The sequence below is a fragment of the Lonchura striata genome, chromosome 32 (assembly GCF_050655825.1).
Source record: "Lonchura striata isolate lonStrDom1 chromosome 32, ASM5065582v1, whole genome shotgun sequence".
Lineage (NCBI taxonomy): Eukaryota > Metazoa > Chordata > Aves > Passeriformes > Estrildidae > Lonchura > Lonchura striata.
Genome location: NC_140734.1, coordinates 6590745 through 6606207, shown reverse-complemented (window position 1 = coordinate 6606207; position 15463 = coordinate 6590745). Strand labels below are relative to the sequence as shown.

The window sequence follows — 15463 nt, the reverse complement described above, 5'->3', positions numbered from 1 at the left end:
TGGGGACATTGGGGACATTGGGGGGATTGGGGAAATTGGGGGGTTGGGGACTTTGGGGACATTGGGGACATTGGGGGGTTGGGGACACTGGGGACATTGGGGGGATTGGGGACATTGAGGGGATTGGGGACATTGGGGGGTTGGGGACTTTGGGGACATCAGGGGGGATTGAGGACATTGGAAGGGTTGGGGACATTTGGGGACGTTGGGGTCATTGAGGATATTTGGGACATTGGAGGGTTGGGGACATTGGGAGGACATTGAGGGGGACATTGGAGGGTTGGGGACATCGGGGACATGGAGGGATTGGGGACAATGGGGACATTTGGAGGCATTGGGGTCATTGAGGTCTTTGGGGGGATTGGGGACTTTGGGGACATCGGGCACATTTGGGGACACTTGGGATATTGGGGCACCAGGGACAATGGGGGGACAGTGAGGACGTTTGGGGACATTGATGATATTGAGGACATTGGAGGATTGGGGGTTGGGGACATTGGGGACATCGAGGGATTGGGGACATTTGGGGGATTGGGGACATGGGGGACATTTGGGGACATTGAGGGGATTGGGGACATCAGAGGAGTTGGGGACATTGAGGACATGGTGGGGATTTGGGACACTGGGGACAATGGGGGGACATTGGGGACATTGAGGAAATTGGGGACTTTGGGGACATCAGGCACATTTGGGGACATTGTGCAGATTTGAGACACGGGACAATGGGAGGACATTGGGGACACTGGAGGATTGGGGACATCGGGGATATTGGGGACAGTGGGGGGACATCAGGGACATTGGGGACCCATTGGGGACATTGAGGGGGGAGGGCACTGGGGGGGGACATTGCGGGGACATTTTGGGGGTGGCATCGGGGGGTCCCCAAATCCAGACCCCCCCAGGGAGCAGCAACAACAACCACGATTTATTGTACACGGAGGGGGGGAGAGGGAGGGGACCCCCTTTTTGGGGGTTCCCCCTTTTTTGGGGATTCCCCCTTTTTTGGGGGTTCCCCCCTTTTTTGGGGATTCCCCCTTTTTGGGGGTTCCCCCTTTTTTGGGGATTCCCCCTTTTTTGGGGGTTCCCCCCTTTTTTGGGGATTCTCCCTTTTTGGGGGTGTTCCCCCTTTTGGGGGTTTCTCCCCTTTTTTTGGGGGGTGCCCAAAAGGTGTCCCTGAGCCACGGGGGGAGGGGGGGACATGAGGTAAATTTGGGGACCCCCCCCAGGTGGCACCGAGCCCTGAGGTGTGGGGGGGCCCCTCGAGTTTTGGGGTCTTTTTTTGGGGGGAGGCGTTGATTTTTGGGGGGTCCCGAGGGGTTTCCCTGTTTTTTCCCCCCCCCATTCCAGACACCCCAAAAAGGGGGGGGACACCCCAATTTTGGGCACCAACTCCAGGTATCCTCAAGGGGGGGTGCCCCAATTTCGAGCCCCTTTGGGATGGAGCCCCCCCACTTTTGGAGCCCGCCCAAATTCCACGGGTGCCCATCCCTGCCCAAAATTTTGGGGTGCAATCCCGCGCACACCAGGTGAAGGATCAACACCCCAAATTTCGGGGTGCCACAGCAGACGACAGGTGGAGTTAACCCCCAGATTTCGGGGTTCCACAAGGGACAGGTGAAGGAGCCCCCACAAATTTCGGGGTCCCCCCTCACAGCAGTTGACAGGTGGAGTTAACACCCCCAAATTTTGGGGTCCCGCAGGTGGAGTTACCTCCAAATTTTGGGGTCCCACAGCTGAAGGAACCTCCCTCAGATTTCGGGGTCCCCCTGTCACAGCAGGTGACACGTGGAGGACTTCCCCCCAGATTTCGGGGTCCCCTCACAGCAGGTGACACGTGGAGGACCTCCCCCCAAATTTCGGGGTCCCCCTGTCACAGCAGGTGACACGTGGAGGACCTCCCCCCAAATTTTGGGGTGTCCCTCACAGCAGGTGACACGTGGAGGACTTCCCCCCAAATTTCGGGGTCCCCTCACAGCAGCTGGCAGGTGGAGGACTTCCCCCCAAATTTCGGGGTGTCCCTGTCACAGCAGGTGACACGTGGAGGACTTCCCCCCAGATTTCGGGGTTCCCTCACAGCAGGTGACACGTGGAGGACTTCCCCCCAGATTTCGGGGTGTCCCTCACAGCAGCTGGCACGTGGAGGACTTCCTCCCAAATTTCGGGGTGTCCCTCACAGCAGGTGACACGTGGAGGACTTCCTCCCAAATTTCGGGGTGTCCCTCACAGCAGGTGACACGTGGAGGATTTCCCCCCAGATTTCGGGGTCCCCTCACAGCAGGTGACACGTGGAGGACTTCCCCCCAAATTTCGGGGTCCCCTCACAGCAGCTGGCACGTGGAGGACTTCCCTCCGCCCGCGCCCGCCGCGGCGCTGGGGTCCAGGTCGGGGGGCAGCGTCCCCGGGGCCCCCCAGACGTTGAGCTCCTCGAAGACGCCAGTCTCGATCAGCTCCTCCTGCCAGGGGATGGGCACGGTGCCCGAGGCGAAGGCGTCGCACAGCGCCGCGTCGCCCGCGTCCAGCTCCACGCCCTTCACCGTGGAGAAGGCCCCCACGTCGCCCAGGTCCTTGGCGTAGACGCGCCGGGGGTCCGGCACGAACGGGGGGGGCACCAGGCCTTGGGGTGGGGGGGGGGGGACACCCTGTTGCTTTTGGGGTTGGCGCGGAGGCGCTCGATAGCCCCAGTGCAGACCAGTTACCAGGGGAAACCCCAGGAACATCTCAAGAACCACCAGGAACTCCCCAAAACTCATCCCAGGGCTCTCAAAAACCTCCCAGTATGGTCCAGTATCTCCCAGTTACCAGGGGAACCCCAAGGAACATCTCAGGGCTTCCAAGGACATCCCAAGAACCACCAGGAACTCCCTAAAATTAATCCCAGGCCTCCCAGAAACCTCCCAGTATGGTCCAGTTACCAGGAGAACCCCAAGGAACATCTGAGGGCTTCCAAGAACATCCCAAGAACCACCAGGAACTCCCCAAAATTCATTCCATGGTTCTCAGAAACCTCCCAGTATAGCCCAGTATGGTCCAGTATCTCCCAGTAACCACAAGAGCGCCAAGGAACATCTGTGAACTTCCAGAAACCTCTCAAGAACCACCAGGAACTCCCCAAAATTCATTGCAGGGCTCCCAGCACTCGGTGGAAACTGGTGTTGGACCTCCAGCATTCATTGGAGACCCCAACACCCACCGGAGACCCCAAAACCCATCAGAGACCCCAACTCTTGACCACCCAACACTCAATGGAGACACCACCATGAACCTTCAAAACCCACTGGAGACCCCAACACCCATTGGAGACCCCAACTGCTGACCACCCAACACTCCATGGAGACACCACCATGACCACCCAAAACCCCCTGGAGACCTCAAAACCCATTGGAGACCCCAAAACCCATTGCAGACTGACCCAACTCCTGACCACCCACCCAATGGAGACACCACCACGAGCACCCAAAACCCACTGAGCACCCAAAACCCACTGAGCACCCACCCAACGCTCAATGGAGACACCACCATGAACATTCAAAACCCATTGGAGACCCCAACACCCATTGCAGACTGACCCAACTCCTGACCACCCACCCAATGGAGACACCACCACGAGCACCCAAAACCCACTGAGCACCCAAAACCCACTGAGCACCCACCCAACGCTCAATGGAGACACCACCATGAACATTCAAAACCCATTGGAGACCCCAACACCCATTGCAGACTGACCCAACTCCTGACCACCCACCCAATGGAGACACCACCACGAGCACCCAAAACCCACTGAGCACCCACCCAACGCTCAATGGAGACACCACCATGAACATTCAAAACCCATTGGAGACCCCAACACCCATTGCAGACCCCAACTCTTGACCACCCACCCACTGGAGACACCACCACGACTACCCAAAACCCCCTGGAGATCCCAACTCTTGACCACCCAATGTCCTTTGAGGGTCCCAACTCTTGACCACCCAACACTCAATGGAGACACGACCATGAACTTTCAAAACCCATTGGAGACCCCAACACCCATCGGAGACCCCGACTCATGACCACACACCTAATGGAGACACCACCATGACCACCCAACCCCCTTTGGAGACCCCAAAACCCCCTGGAGACCCCAACTCTTGACCACCACCCAACGCTCCATGGAGACACCACCACGACCACCCAAAACCCCCTGGAGACCTCAGCTCCTGAGCACCCACCGCCCCATGGTGCCCCACCTCCACCACCACCACCTGGAGCCCCATCTCCTGCCCCTTGACCACCCTCTCCAGGGTTACCGGCCTCGAGGCGCCCCCAGTTGATGCTCCTGAAGAAGGGGTGGGCCTTCAGCTGCGCGCAGTCGTTGTCGCGGAAGCCCAGGCGGGCCTGGGGGTCCTTGGCCAGGAGCCCCTCGCAGGCCTCGCGCGCCGCCGCGCTGAACTTCTCCGAGTAGGTCACCGGGTCGTTCAGGATGCGCCGCGTCACCTCCTTGTTCTCCACCTGCGGGGACAACGGGGAGAAAACACGGCGGGAGGTCCTGGGGGTCCCAGTTTTTGGAGGTTTTGGGGGGTTCTGAAGGTCCTCAGGTGGTTTCTTGGGGGTTTGGGGGGTTCTTGGAGGTTTTAGGGGGTTTCTGAAGGTCCTCAGGTGGTTTCTTGGAGGCTCTTGGGGTGTTCTTGGGGGTTTGGGGGGTTCTTGGAGGTTTTGGGGGGTTCTGAAGGTCCTTGGTGGGTTTCTTGGAGGTTCTTGGGGGGTTCTTGGGGGTTTTGGGGATTTCTGATGCTCCTTGGGTGGTTCTTGGGGGGTTTCTTGGAGATTCTTGTGGGGTTCTTGGGGGTTTGGGAGGTTCTTGGAGGTTTTAGAGAGTTTCTGAAGGTCCTCAGGGGGTTCTTGGAGGTTTTGGGGGGTTTTGAAGGATCTGGGGGTTTCTTGGAGGCTTTGAGGGCTTTTCTAAGGATCTTGGGAGGATCTTTGGGGGATTTATTGGAAATTTTGGATTTTCTGAAGGACCTGGGGGATTTCTTGGAGGTTCTTGAGGGTTTTCTGAGGGACCTGGGGGGTTCTTGGAGGTTCTTGGGGGTTTCTGAAGGTCCTGGGTGGTTTCTGGGGTCCCTGAGCTGAATCTTGGGCAGTTTCTGGTGGCCCTTGGGAGTTTCTGGGAGGTTTTTGGAATCCCTCAGAGGTTCCTGGGGTTCCTGTGGTTCCTGGGCTGTACTGGTCTGTACTGGTCTGTACTGGGGGCCTCTGGGGGAGGGGTCACCTTCTCCCCCCGCCGGCGGAAGGGGCCTTTGGCCTCCAGCATCTCGTAGACCGTCACCCCCAGCGTGAAGTAATCGACCGACCAATCGTAGTCCTCGTTCTTCAGCAGCTCGGGGGCCATGAACCCTGCGGGGACACCGAGGGGACATCAAGGGGACATCGAGGGGGGACAGGGGACACCAAGGGAACAGGGACATCGAGGGGACACCGAGGGGCCCAGGTGACACAGGGGGGACACAGGGGGGACCAGAGGTGACACAGGAGGGACCAGAGGTGACACAGGTATCTGGGGGGGCTTCCCATGTCCTCACTGTACCGAAGGTTCTCCCCAATGTCCCCCTGTCCCACCAGTGTCCCCCCAGTGTCCCCCCAGTGTCCCCGGTGTCCCCTGTCCCCACCTGGGGTCCCGGCGTAGCCGCGGGTTTTGCTCTCTCCATCCTTGAGCTCCACAGCCAAGCCCATGTCAGACAGACGGACGTGGCCTGGGCACCAGTGATCAACAGTGACCACCGGGGACCACCAGTGACCACTGGTGACCACCAATGACCAGCGGTGACCACCAGTGACCAGCAGTGACCAGCAGTGACCACCAATGACCACCAATGACCAGCAGTGACCACCAATGACCACCAGTGACCACTGGTGACCACCAAAGACCACCAATGACCACCAGTGACCAACAGTGACCACCAATGACCACCAGTGACCAACAGTGACCACCGGTGACCAACAGTGACCACCAGTGACCACCAATGTCCCCATGTCCCCCTCATTTCCCACATCCCCCAATGTCCCAAATGTCCCAACATCCCCAACATCTCCAATGTCCCCAACATCTGCAATACCCCAACGTCCTCAATGTCCAACTGTCCCTAATGTCCCCAATATCCGAATGTCCCCAACATCTCCAATGTCCCCAATGTCTAAATGTCCCAACATCTCCCATATCCCAATGTCCCCAGTGTCCCCATCTCCAATGTCCCCAATGTCCCTGATGTCCCACCAGTGTCCCCAACATCTTCAACATCTCCAATATCCCGATGTCCCCAACCTCCCTAATGTCCAAATGTCCCCAATGTCCCCAATGTCCATTGTCTCCAACATCTCCAATGTTCCCACTATACCAATGTCCTCAATGTTCCCAATGTCCCCAACATCTCCAACATCTCCAATGTTCCCAATGTCCCCAGTGTCCCCATGTCCCCCCAGCGTCCCCGTGTCCCCCCAGCATCCCCGTGTCCCCACCGGCATCGTCCAGCAGGACGTTCTCGGGTTTGAGGTCGCGGTAGACGATGCGGTGCTGGTGGAGGTGCTCCAGCCCCAGCAGGATCTGCGCCGTGTAGAAAACCGCGCGCGGCTCCGCGAAGCCGGGGTTCTCCTCGTCCACGTTGTAGATGTGGTACCTGGGGGCATCGGGGACATCGGGGACATTGGGGACACCACAGGAACACTGGGGACGTCAGGGACATTGGGGACACCATGGAGACATGACAGGGACATGGTCAGCACATGCGGCTCCATGAACCCCAGGTTCTCCTCATCCATATTGTAGATGTGGACACCTACAACGTACCTGGGGGACATTGGGGACATAGGGGACACCACAGGGACATTTGGGACACCTTGGGGACATTGGGGACACCATGGGGACACCATTGGGACATGACAGGGACATGGTCAGCACACGTGGCTCCATGAACCCCAGGTTCTCCTTGTCTGTGTTGTAGATGTGGTACCTGGGGACATCAGGACACCACGGGGACATTGGGGACACCACGGGGATACCATGGGGACACTGCGGACACTGGGGACATTGGGGACATTGGGGACACTGTGGTACCTGGGGACACCGTGGGGACATGGCAGGGACACGATCAACGTGTGTGGCACCAGCACAGTGCCAAGGTCACACCAGGGTCACACAAAGGTGACACCAAAGCCATGCCAAGGTCACACCAAGGTGACACCAAAGCCACATCAAGGTCACACCAGGATGACATCAAGGTCACACCAATGCCATGCCAAGACGACTCCAAGGTCACACCAAGGTGACACCAAAGTCATACCAAGGTCACACCAGGGTCACACCAAGGCCACACCAAGGTCATACCAGGGTCACACCAAAGCCATGCCAGACCATGCCAAAGCCACTCCAAGGCCATGCCAAGGTGACACCAAAGCCATGCCAAGGTCACACCAGGGTCACACCAAGGCCACACCAAGGTCATACCAGGGTCACACCAAAGCCATGCCAGACCATGCCAAAGCCACTCCAAGGCCACGCCAAGGTGACACCAAAGCCATGCCAAGGTCACACCAGGGTCACACCAAGGCCACATCAAGGTCACACCAAGACCAATCCAAGGTCGAGGTCACACCGAGGCCACCCCGCTGTCCCCGAGGCCACCCCGCTGTCCCCAGGGCCACCGCAGCCCGCGTACCGCAGGTCGCCGCCGTTCATGATGGTCATGACGAGGCAGAGGTCGGTCTTGGTCTGGAAGGCGCAGGCCAGGGACACGATGAAGCGGCTGTGGACACGCGCCAGGATCCGCTTCTCCACCAGCGCCGCCTGGGGACACGACGGGGACACTTTGGGGGCACGCTGGGGACACGCTGGGACATGGGATGGCACCACCATGGACATGGGGTGTGGAGAGGGACAGGGACAGGGACAGGGACAGGGACACGATGAAGTGGATGTGGACACATGCCAGGATCTGCTTCTCCACCAGTGCCGCCTGGGGACATGACGGGGACACGATGGGGACACACTGGGGACACAGGATGGCACCACCATGGACACAGGATGGAGATGGACAGGGGCAGGGACAGGGACAGGGACACGATGAAGCAGATGTGGACATGCACCAGGATCCTTGGGGCCACCCTTGGGGCCACCATTGGGGCCACCCTGGGGACACCCTGGGGACACCATTGGGGACACCATTGGGGCCACCCTGGGGACACCCTGGGGACACCATTGGGGCCACCCTTGGAGCCACCATGGGGACACCCTGGGGACACCATTGGGGCCACCCTTGGGGATACCCTGGGGATGCCACTGGGGCCACCTTTGGGGCTACCCTTGGGGCCACCCTGGGGCCACCCTGGGGACACCATTGAGGCCTCCCTGGGGACACCATGGGGACACCCCTGGGGCCACCCTTGGGGCCACCATGGGGACACCATTTGGGCCACCCTTGGAGCCACCTCTGGGGCCACCTTTGGGACCACCCTGGGGCCACCCTTGGGGCCACCATGGGGACACCTTGGGGCCACCTTTGGGGCCACCTCTGGGGCCACCCTTGGGACACTTTTGGGCCCACCCTGAGGCCACGCCCACCTCGTATCCCTTGCGCTTCTTGAGGCGTTTCTTGTTGAGGCGCTTGTTGGCGTACATCTTGCCGGTGGCGCGGCGCTGGCAGGCGCAGACCTCGCCGAAGCCGCCCTTGCCCAGCACGCGGAACTCCACGAAGGCGTCGGCGTTGACGGCCTGGCTCTCCAGCCACTTGAACTGCACGAAGCGCCCGAACTCGGGCGAGCCCCGGTACGGCCCCCAGGCCGCCGCCTCCAGGTGCGCCAGCAGCTCCCGCCGCGCCGGCACGAAGGCGTCGCCCGCCGGCGCCGAACCTGAGGGGCGGCAGGGAGGGATAGGGGGGTGGCATGGCCGCTGTCGGTGTGTCATGGCCGCTGTTGGGGTGTCATGGCTGCTGTTAGGGTGTCATGGCTGCCGTTGGGGTGTCATGGCCGCCATTAGGGTGTCATGGCTGCTATTGGGGTGTCATGGCTGCCAACAACATCATGGCTGCCGTTGGGGTGTCATGGCCGTCAAGGTTGTCATGGACATGGTTAGGGTGTAATGGCCACCATTGGGGTGTCATAGCCGCCTCTGGGGTGTCATGGCCGCCATTGGGGTATCATGGCCGCCATTGGGGTGTCATGGCCACTGTTGGGGTGTCATGGCCGCCGTTGGGGTGTCATGGCTATTGTTGGGGTGTCATGGCTGCCAACAACATCATGGCTGCCGTTGGGGTGTCATGGCCGCCATTGGCATGTTATGGCTGCCAATACCATCATGGTGGCTGTTGGGGTGTCATGGCCGCCGAGGTTGTCATGGACATGGTTGGGGTGTCATGGCTGCCATTGGAATGTCATGGCTGCCAACAACATCATGGCTGACCTTGGGGTGTCATGTCTGCCATTGGAGTGACATGGCCGCCAATGCCATCATGGCCACCGTTGGGTGTCATGGCCGCTGTTGGGCTATCATGGCTGCCAATGTCATCATGGCCGCCATTGGGGTGTCATGGCTGCCAATGCCATCATGGCCGCCATTGGGGTGTCATGGCTGCCATATTGGTGCCATGACCATCATGTTGATGATGTTGATGCCACAGTCGCCATGTTGGAGCCGTGTCAGCCATACTGGAGCCGTGCCCACCATATCGGCACTGTGTCGGCCATATTTGAGCTGTGTCAGCCATATTGGAGCCGTGTCAGCCATATTGGAGCCGTGTCAGCCATATTAGAGCCATGTCAGCCATATCCATGTCACAGCCTCCATATTGGAGCCACAGCAGCCATATCAACACCATGGGCGCCATATTGGAACCACGGCTGCCATATTGATATGGCACGTCGTCCATATGAACATCACAGCCGCCATATTGGAGCCACGTCAGTGATATTGGAGCCACATCAGCCATATCAACACCACGGCCGCCATATTGGAGCTGTGTCAGCCATACTGGAGGCATGTCACCCATATTGGAGCCACGTCAGCCGTATCCATGTCACAGCCTCCATATTAGAGCCACGGCCGCCATATTTGAGCCACATCAGCCATATCAACACCACGGCCGCCATATTGGAGCCGTGTCAGCCATATTGGAACCATGTCAGCCATATCCATGTCACAGCTGCCATATTCGAGCCGTGTCAGCCATATTCGAGCCGTGTCAGCCATATTGGAGCTGTTTCAGCCATATGCATGTCACAGCCTCCATATTGGAGCCGTGTCAGCCATATCAACACCACAGCCGCCATATTGGAACCACATCAGCCATACAAACATCGTGGCTGCCATATTGGAGCCATGTCACCCATACTCAACATCATGGCTGCCATATTGGAGCCACAGCAGCCATGTCAATGCCACGGCCACCATATTGAAGGCACGTCAGCCATATTGGAACCACGTCAGCCATATTAATGCCATGGCCGCCATATAGGAAGCACATCAGCCATATCAACACCATGACCACCATCTTGGAACCACAGCCTCCATATTGGAGCCATGTCAGCCATATCAATGCCACGGCCGCCATATTGAAACCATGTCAGCCATATTAACACCACAGCTGCCATATTGGAACCATGTCAGCCATATTAACACCACAGCCGCCATATTGAAACCATGTCAGCCATATTAACACCACAGCTGCCATATTGGAACCATGTCAGCCATATTAACACCACAGCCGCCATATTGAAACCATGTCAGCCATATTAACACCACAGCTGCCATATTGGAACCATGTCAGCCATATTAACACCACAGCCGCCATATTGAAACCATGTCAGCCATATTAACACCACAGCTGCCATATTGGAGCCGTGTCAGCCATATTGGAGCCGTGTCAGCCATCTCAACGCCACGGCCGCCATATTGGAACCATGTCAGCCATGTTAACATCACAGCCACCATATTGGAACCATGTCAGCCATATCAATGCCACAGCCACCATATTGGAACCATGTCAGCCATGTTAACATCACAGCCACCATATTGGAACCATGTCAGCCATATCAACGCCACAGCCACCATATTGGAGCCATGTCAGCCATATTAACACCACAGCCACCATATTGGAACCATGTCAGCCATATCAAAGCCACAGCCACCATATTTCCCCCCACCCCCGCCACCCCTCACCTGCGGGCGGCGCGGTGGCGGCGGCGCTGAGGAAGCCGCAGTGCTCGGACCCTCCCGGCGTGAAGAAGCGGCTCCGCAGCCGCTTGGCCGCCTCCTCCCTCTCGGCATCCTCGCACTGCTCGAAGGCCTCGATCTCCGCCCACAGCGCCCCGGCGGCGGCGAATTCCGGCCTTCCTTCCAGAAACCTCCGGAACAGCAGCTTCCCGATGGGCTGCTCCACGCACTGCCAGCGGAACGACGTCTCCTGGCCGCCATCTTGGGCGTGGCCGGGCGGGGCGCCGTTCGGGGCGCCGGGACCCCCGTTTTGGGTGCCACCGCCCAGCTGGGTGCGCAGGGCCTCGCACTGGGAGATGTGGGGCAGGCGGAGGCGCGCCTTGGAGCGCCGCTCCTTGCCGCCGCCGCCGGGGCCGCCGCGCGCCGACACGTAGGCCGAGTTGGCCACCACGGTCTCCAGGCCCCCGATGTCCATGGCGGCTGCCGGGGGGGCGCGTGGGACGCCTGGGGAGGGGTGGGGGGGTCACTGGTGGGACTGGGTGGTACTGGGGGGGGGTTCTGGGGAGGGGCGTGGCACTTGTGTGGGGATTTTGGGGTGTGGGGGGTTGGGGGGGCACGTGGGGCACATGGGGGGGCTGGGGGGTGGGGGAGCTCCATGGGACACGGGGGGGGTGTGAGGGGCTCCACGGGGTCTGGGGGTCCCCCCTGTGACTTCTGCGGGGGTCTGGGGGTCCCTCTGTAATACATGGGGGGGCTGGGGGGCTCCAGGGGGGTCTGGGGCCCCCCCCGTGACCCATGGAGGGGGTCTGGGGGGCTCCAGGGGGATCTGGGGGGCTCTAGGGGGGTCTGGGGGTCTCCCTGTGACCCATGGGGGTGTTTGGGGGAGGGTCTGGGGTTCTCCCTGTGACCCATGGGGGGGTTTGGGGGGTCTGGGGTTCTCCCTGTGACCCATGGGGGGGTTTGGGGGGTCTGGGGGTCTCCCTGTGACCCATGGGGGGGTTTGGGGGGGTCTGGGGGTCTCCCTGTGACCCGTGGGGGGGTTTGGGGGGTCTGGGGGTCTCCCTGTGACCCATGGGGGGGTTTGGGGGGTCTGGGGGTCTCCCTGTGACCCGTGGGGGGTTTGGGGGGGGTCTGGGGGTCTCCCTGTGACCCGTGGGGGGTTTGGGGGGGGTCTGGGGGTCTCCCTGTGACCCGTGGGGGGTTTGGGGGGGGTCTGGGGGTCCCTCATGCGCTGCACGAGGATGTGACCACGCCCCCTCCCCTCCCCCCCGGATTGCCCCCCCCCACGGTTAAGGTCGGTTGGGGGGGGGTTGGGGGGGGGGGGGGTCGCGGCTCTTAAAGGGCCCGCGCTATAATTAGCCGTAATTAGCCTAAGCGGCTCAGCGCGTGCCTAAGCCGCTTTCGGGGCCCTCGCACGAGATCCCCCCCCCCAAATCCCCCCCGACCCCCCCCAAAATCCTGACAGACCCGCGGCCGTGGGGAAAGATGGGAAGGGGGTCACACCCCCCAAAACCCCCCCAAGCCCCCCAAAAAATGAGCCCCAAAGGATTCTGGGAAAGACCCCCACACCCCTCCTCCCCCCCCCACGTGGGGGTGATGGGGAGGGGGGGTGGGGGAGGGACAATCCACCCCCCGGGGGACCCCCGCCCCCCCCCAGGTGTCCCGGTGACCCCTGACCCTGCGAGACCCCTCCTCCATGGGGACCCCCCCCCAAATCCACGGACCCCTCCCCCTGCAGGGACCCCCACCCCTGGGGACCCCCCCCAGCATCTCCCACTCTCGGAGACCCCCCCGCGATGACCCCAGGACCCGCGAGAAGACCCCTGACCTTTGACCCCGGCATCCCCCCACCCTGAGACCCCCTCCCCAACCCGGGACCCCCATTTGGGGATCTCCCGCCCCCCTCCGGGACCCCCCCCACACCAAAGGGGACTCAGCTGCCCAGACCCCCCCACCCATGACGACCCCCGCCCCCCATGACCCCCCCCCACCTCCGGGGCACCCCAACCTTTGACCCCAGGGCACCCAAATCTCCGAGCCCCCCCACCCCGCCACCCCCGACCCCCCCCATTGACCCCAGGGGCCTCCACGACCCCCGGGGACACCCCGAGCCCCCCACCCCCGACCCCACGACCCCCCCCAATATTCCCCCTTCATTCCTTCCGCCCCCCCCCACCCCCAATAACCCCCCCAGAGACCCCTGACCCCAAATCCCCCCGGAACCCGCGACCCCGCGACCCCCCCCCCTGTCACCACCCCCTGGGGTCCCCCCCGGGACCCCCGCCCCCCCGGGACCCCCGCCCGCTCTCACCGGCGCTGCTGCCCCGGCCCGCGGCGGGTCCCGGTGCCCCGGGGCCGGATTAGCCCCGCCCGGGGATTAAACAAATCCCCCGGGGGCGGCCCCCGCGACCCCCCCCAAACAACCGCGACCCCCCCCCAAACAACCCCGAACCCCCCAAACAACCCCGACCCCCCCCCAGCCACCGCGACCCCCCCCAATCACCGCGACCCCCCCCAAACCACCGCGACCCCCCCCAAACCACCACGACACCCCCCAATTACCGCGACCCCCCCCAAACCACCGCGACCCCCCCCAAACAACCCTGAACCCCCCCCAAAACACCCCGACTCCCCCCCAAACCACCGCGACCCTCCCCCAATCACCGCGACCCCCCCAACCCCCTCAGCCCCCCAAATTAACCCCTGGACCCCCCAAATTAACCCCCACCCCCCCCCCAATAAACCCCCGGGGCCCCCCCAAATTAGCCCCAGGACCCCTCCCATTAACCCCTGGCCCCCCCCCCCAAATTAACCCCCAGGACCCCCCCATTAACCCAGTTGATCCCGGGGATTCCCAGGACCCCCCCCTCCTCAATTTCCGGGGTGTCCAAATGTCCCGGAGCCCCCCAAATCAAACTCGGGGAATCCTGAGATCCCAGGGGACCCCCCCCCCCAAAAATAATCCCGGGGGGAACTCAGGAATTCGGGACCCCCCCCTCATGGACTGGGGAACCCCCCGGGAATTCGGGACCCCTCGGTATTCCGGACCCCCACGGTAATTCGGGACCCCCCCAAAAATTCAGGACCCCCCCCCCCCCCCCCCAAAATTCGGGTCTCCTCCCATAGATCAGGGAACTCCCAAATATTCGGGACCCTCCCTGGAATTTCGGGACCTCCAGGGAATTTCGGGACTCCCCTGAATTTCGGACCCCCCCCAAAATTCGGGACCCCTCCCATGGATCAGGAAACCCCCAGATACTCGGAACCCCCCCGGGAATTTCGGGACCCTCCCAGGAATTTCGGGACCCCCCCCGTGAATTTCAGGACCCCCCCCGGGAATTCGGCACCCCCCGGGAATTTCGGGAACCCCCCCGGGAATTCCAGAATCCCCCAGGAATTTCAGGACCCCCGCCCCGTGAATTTCGGGACCCCCCGGTAATTCGGGACCCCCCAGGAATTTCGGGACCTCCCAGTAATTTCGGGAACCCCCCCGGGAATTCGGGACCCCCCCCGGGAATTCGGGACCCCCCCCCGTGCTCCGGTGCCCGTTCCGGTTCCGGGGGGGGCGCGGGGGGGCCCGGCCGGGACGCGCCGTTACCGGGGAGCCGCGAGCGCGCGGCCGGGCACGCGCGGCCCTTTCGGGGCCCCCCCGCCCCTTTTTGGGGCCCCCCGTCCTTTTTTAGGATCCCCCCGTCCTTTTTTGGGCCCCCCCTCCCCTTTTTGGGCCCCCCTCGGCCGCTTTTTTGGGCCCCCCCTCCCCTTTTTGGGACCCCCCCCGCCGCTTTTTTGGGGCCCCCCCGTCCTTTTTTGGGCCCCCCCGTCTCTTTTTTGGGGTCCCCCCCCGCTCCACCGCGTCCTCCTGGAGCTCCTCGGAACCCCCAAAATTGAGCCGCCCCCTCCCCAAAATCTGAGCCTGGGATTCCCCCCCCCCCCCGGAATTTTGGGGGTCTTTCGTCGTGGATTTTTGGGAACCCTCCCCCAAATTCCTGAGATGCCCCCCCCCCCCAAATTTGAGCTCCCTCCGGACTCCTCAGCCCCCCCCCCCCAAATTCCTGGCCCCCTCCCCAAATTCCTGACCCCCTCCCCAAATTCCTGCCCCCCCAAATTCCTGCCCAGACTTGACCTCGAGTGACCCCGCCCAGGCCCCGCCCCCAATTAGCCCCGCCCCCGTTAATTACCGCGCGAGGACGAACGAGCCAAGGGCTCCCAGTGCTCCCAGTAACGTCCCAGTAACGTCCCTGTAATGTCCCAGTAACATCCCAGTGCTCCCAGTAACATCCCAGT

The 15463-nt window shown here is 61.7% G+C and overlaps 1 protein-coding gene across 2 annotated transcripts; it reads right to left on the bottom strand.

Moving 5' to 3' along the window:
• Positions 1 to 906: 906 nt before the first annotated feature.
• On the bottom strand, positions 907 to 11679 carry GRK1 (G protein-coupled receptor kinase 1). 2 transcript variants are annotated; one of them, XM_085564102.1, is made up of 8 exons: positions 11186 to 11679; positions 8594 to 8880; positions 7692 to 7819; positions 6496 to 6653; positions 5649 to 5732; positions 5252 to 5376; positions 4290 to 4491; positions 907 to 2614 (listed from the first exon to the last, which is right to left on the bottom strand). In XM_085564102.1, the coding sequence occupies exons 1-8, from the start codon at positions 11652 to 11654 to the stop codon at positions 2319 to 2321; spliced, it is 1749 nt and encodes a 582-aa protein (XP_085420228.1). In that variant the 5' UTR covers positions 11655 to 11679; the 3' UTR covers positions 907 to 2318. The 2 variants fall into 2 exon arrangements, with proteins under 2 accessions (XP_085420228.1, XP_085420227.1); XM_085564101.1 differs by lacking the exon at positions 907 to 2614 and having other exon boundaries at positions 2635 to 4491.
• Positions 11680 to 15463: the final 3784 nt, after the last annotated feature.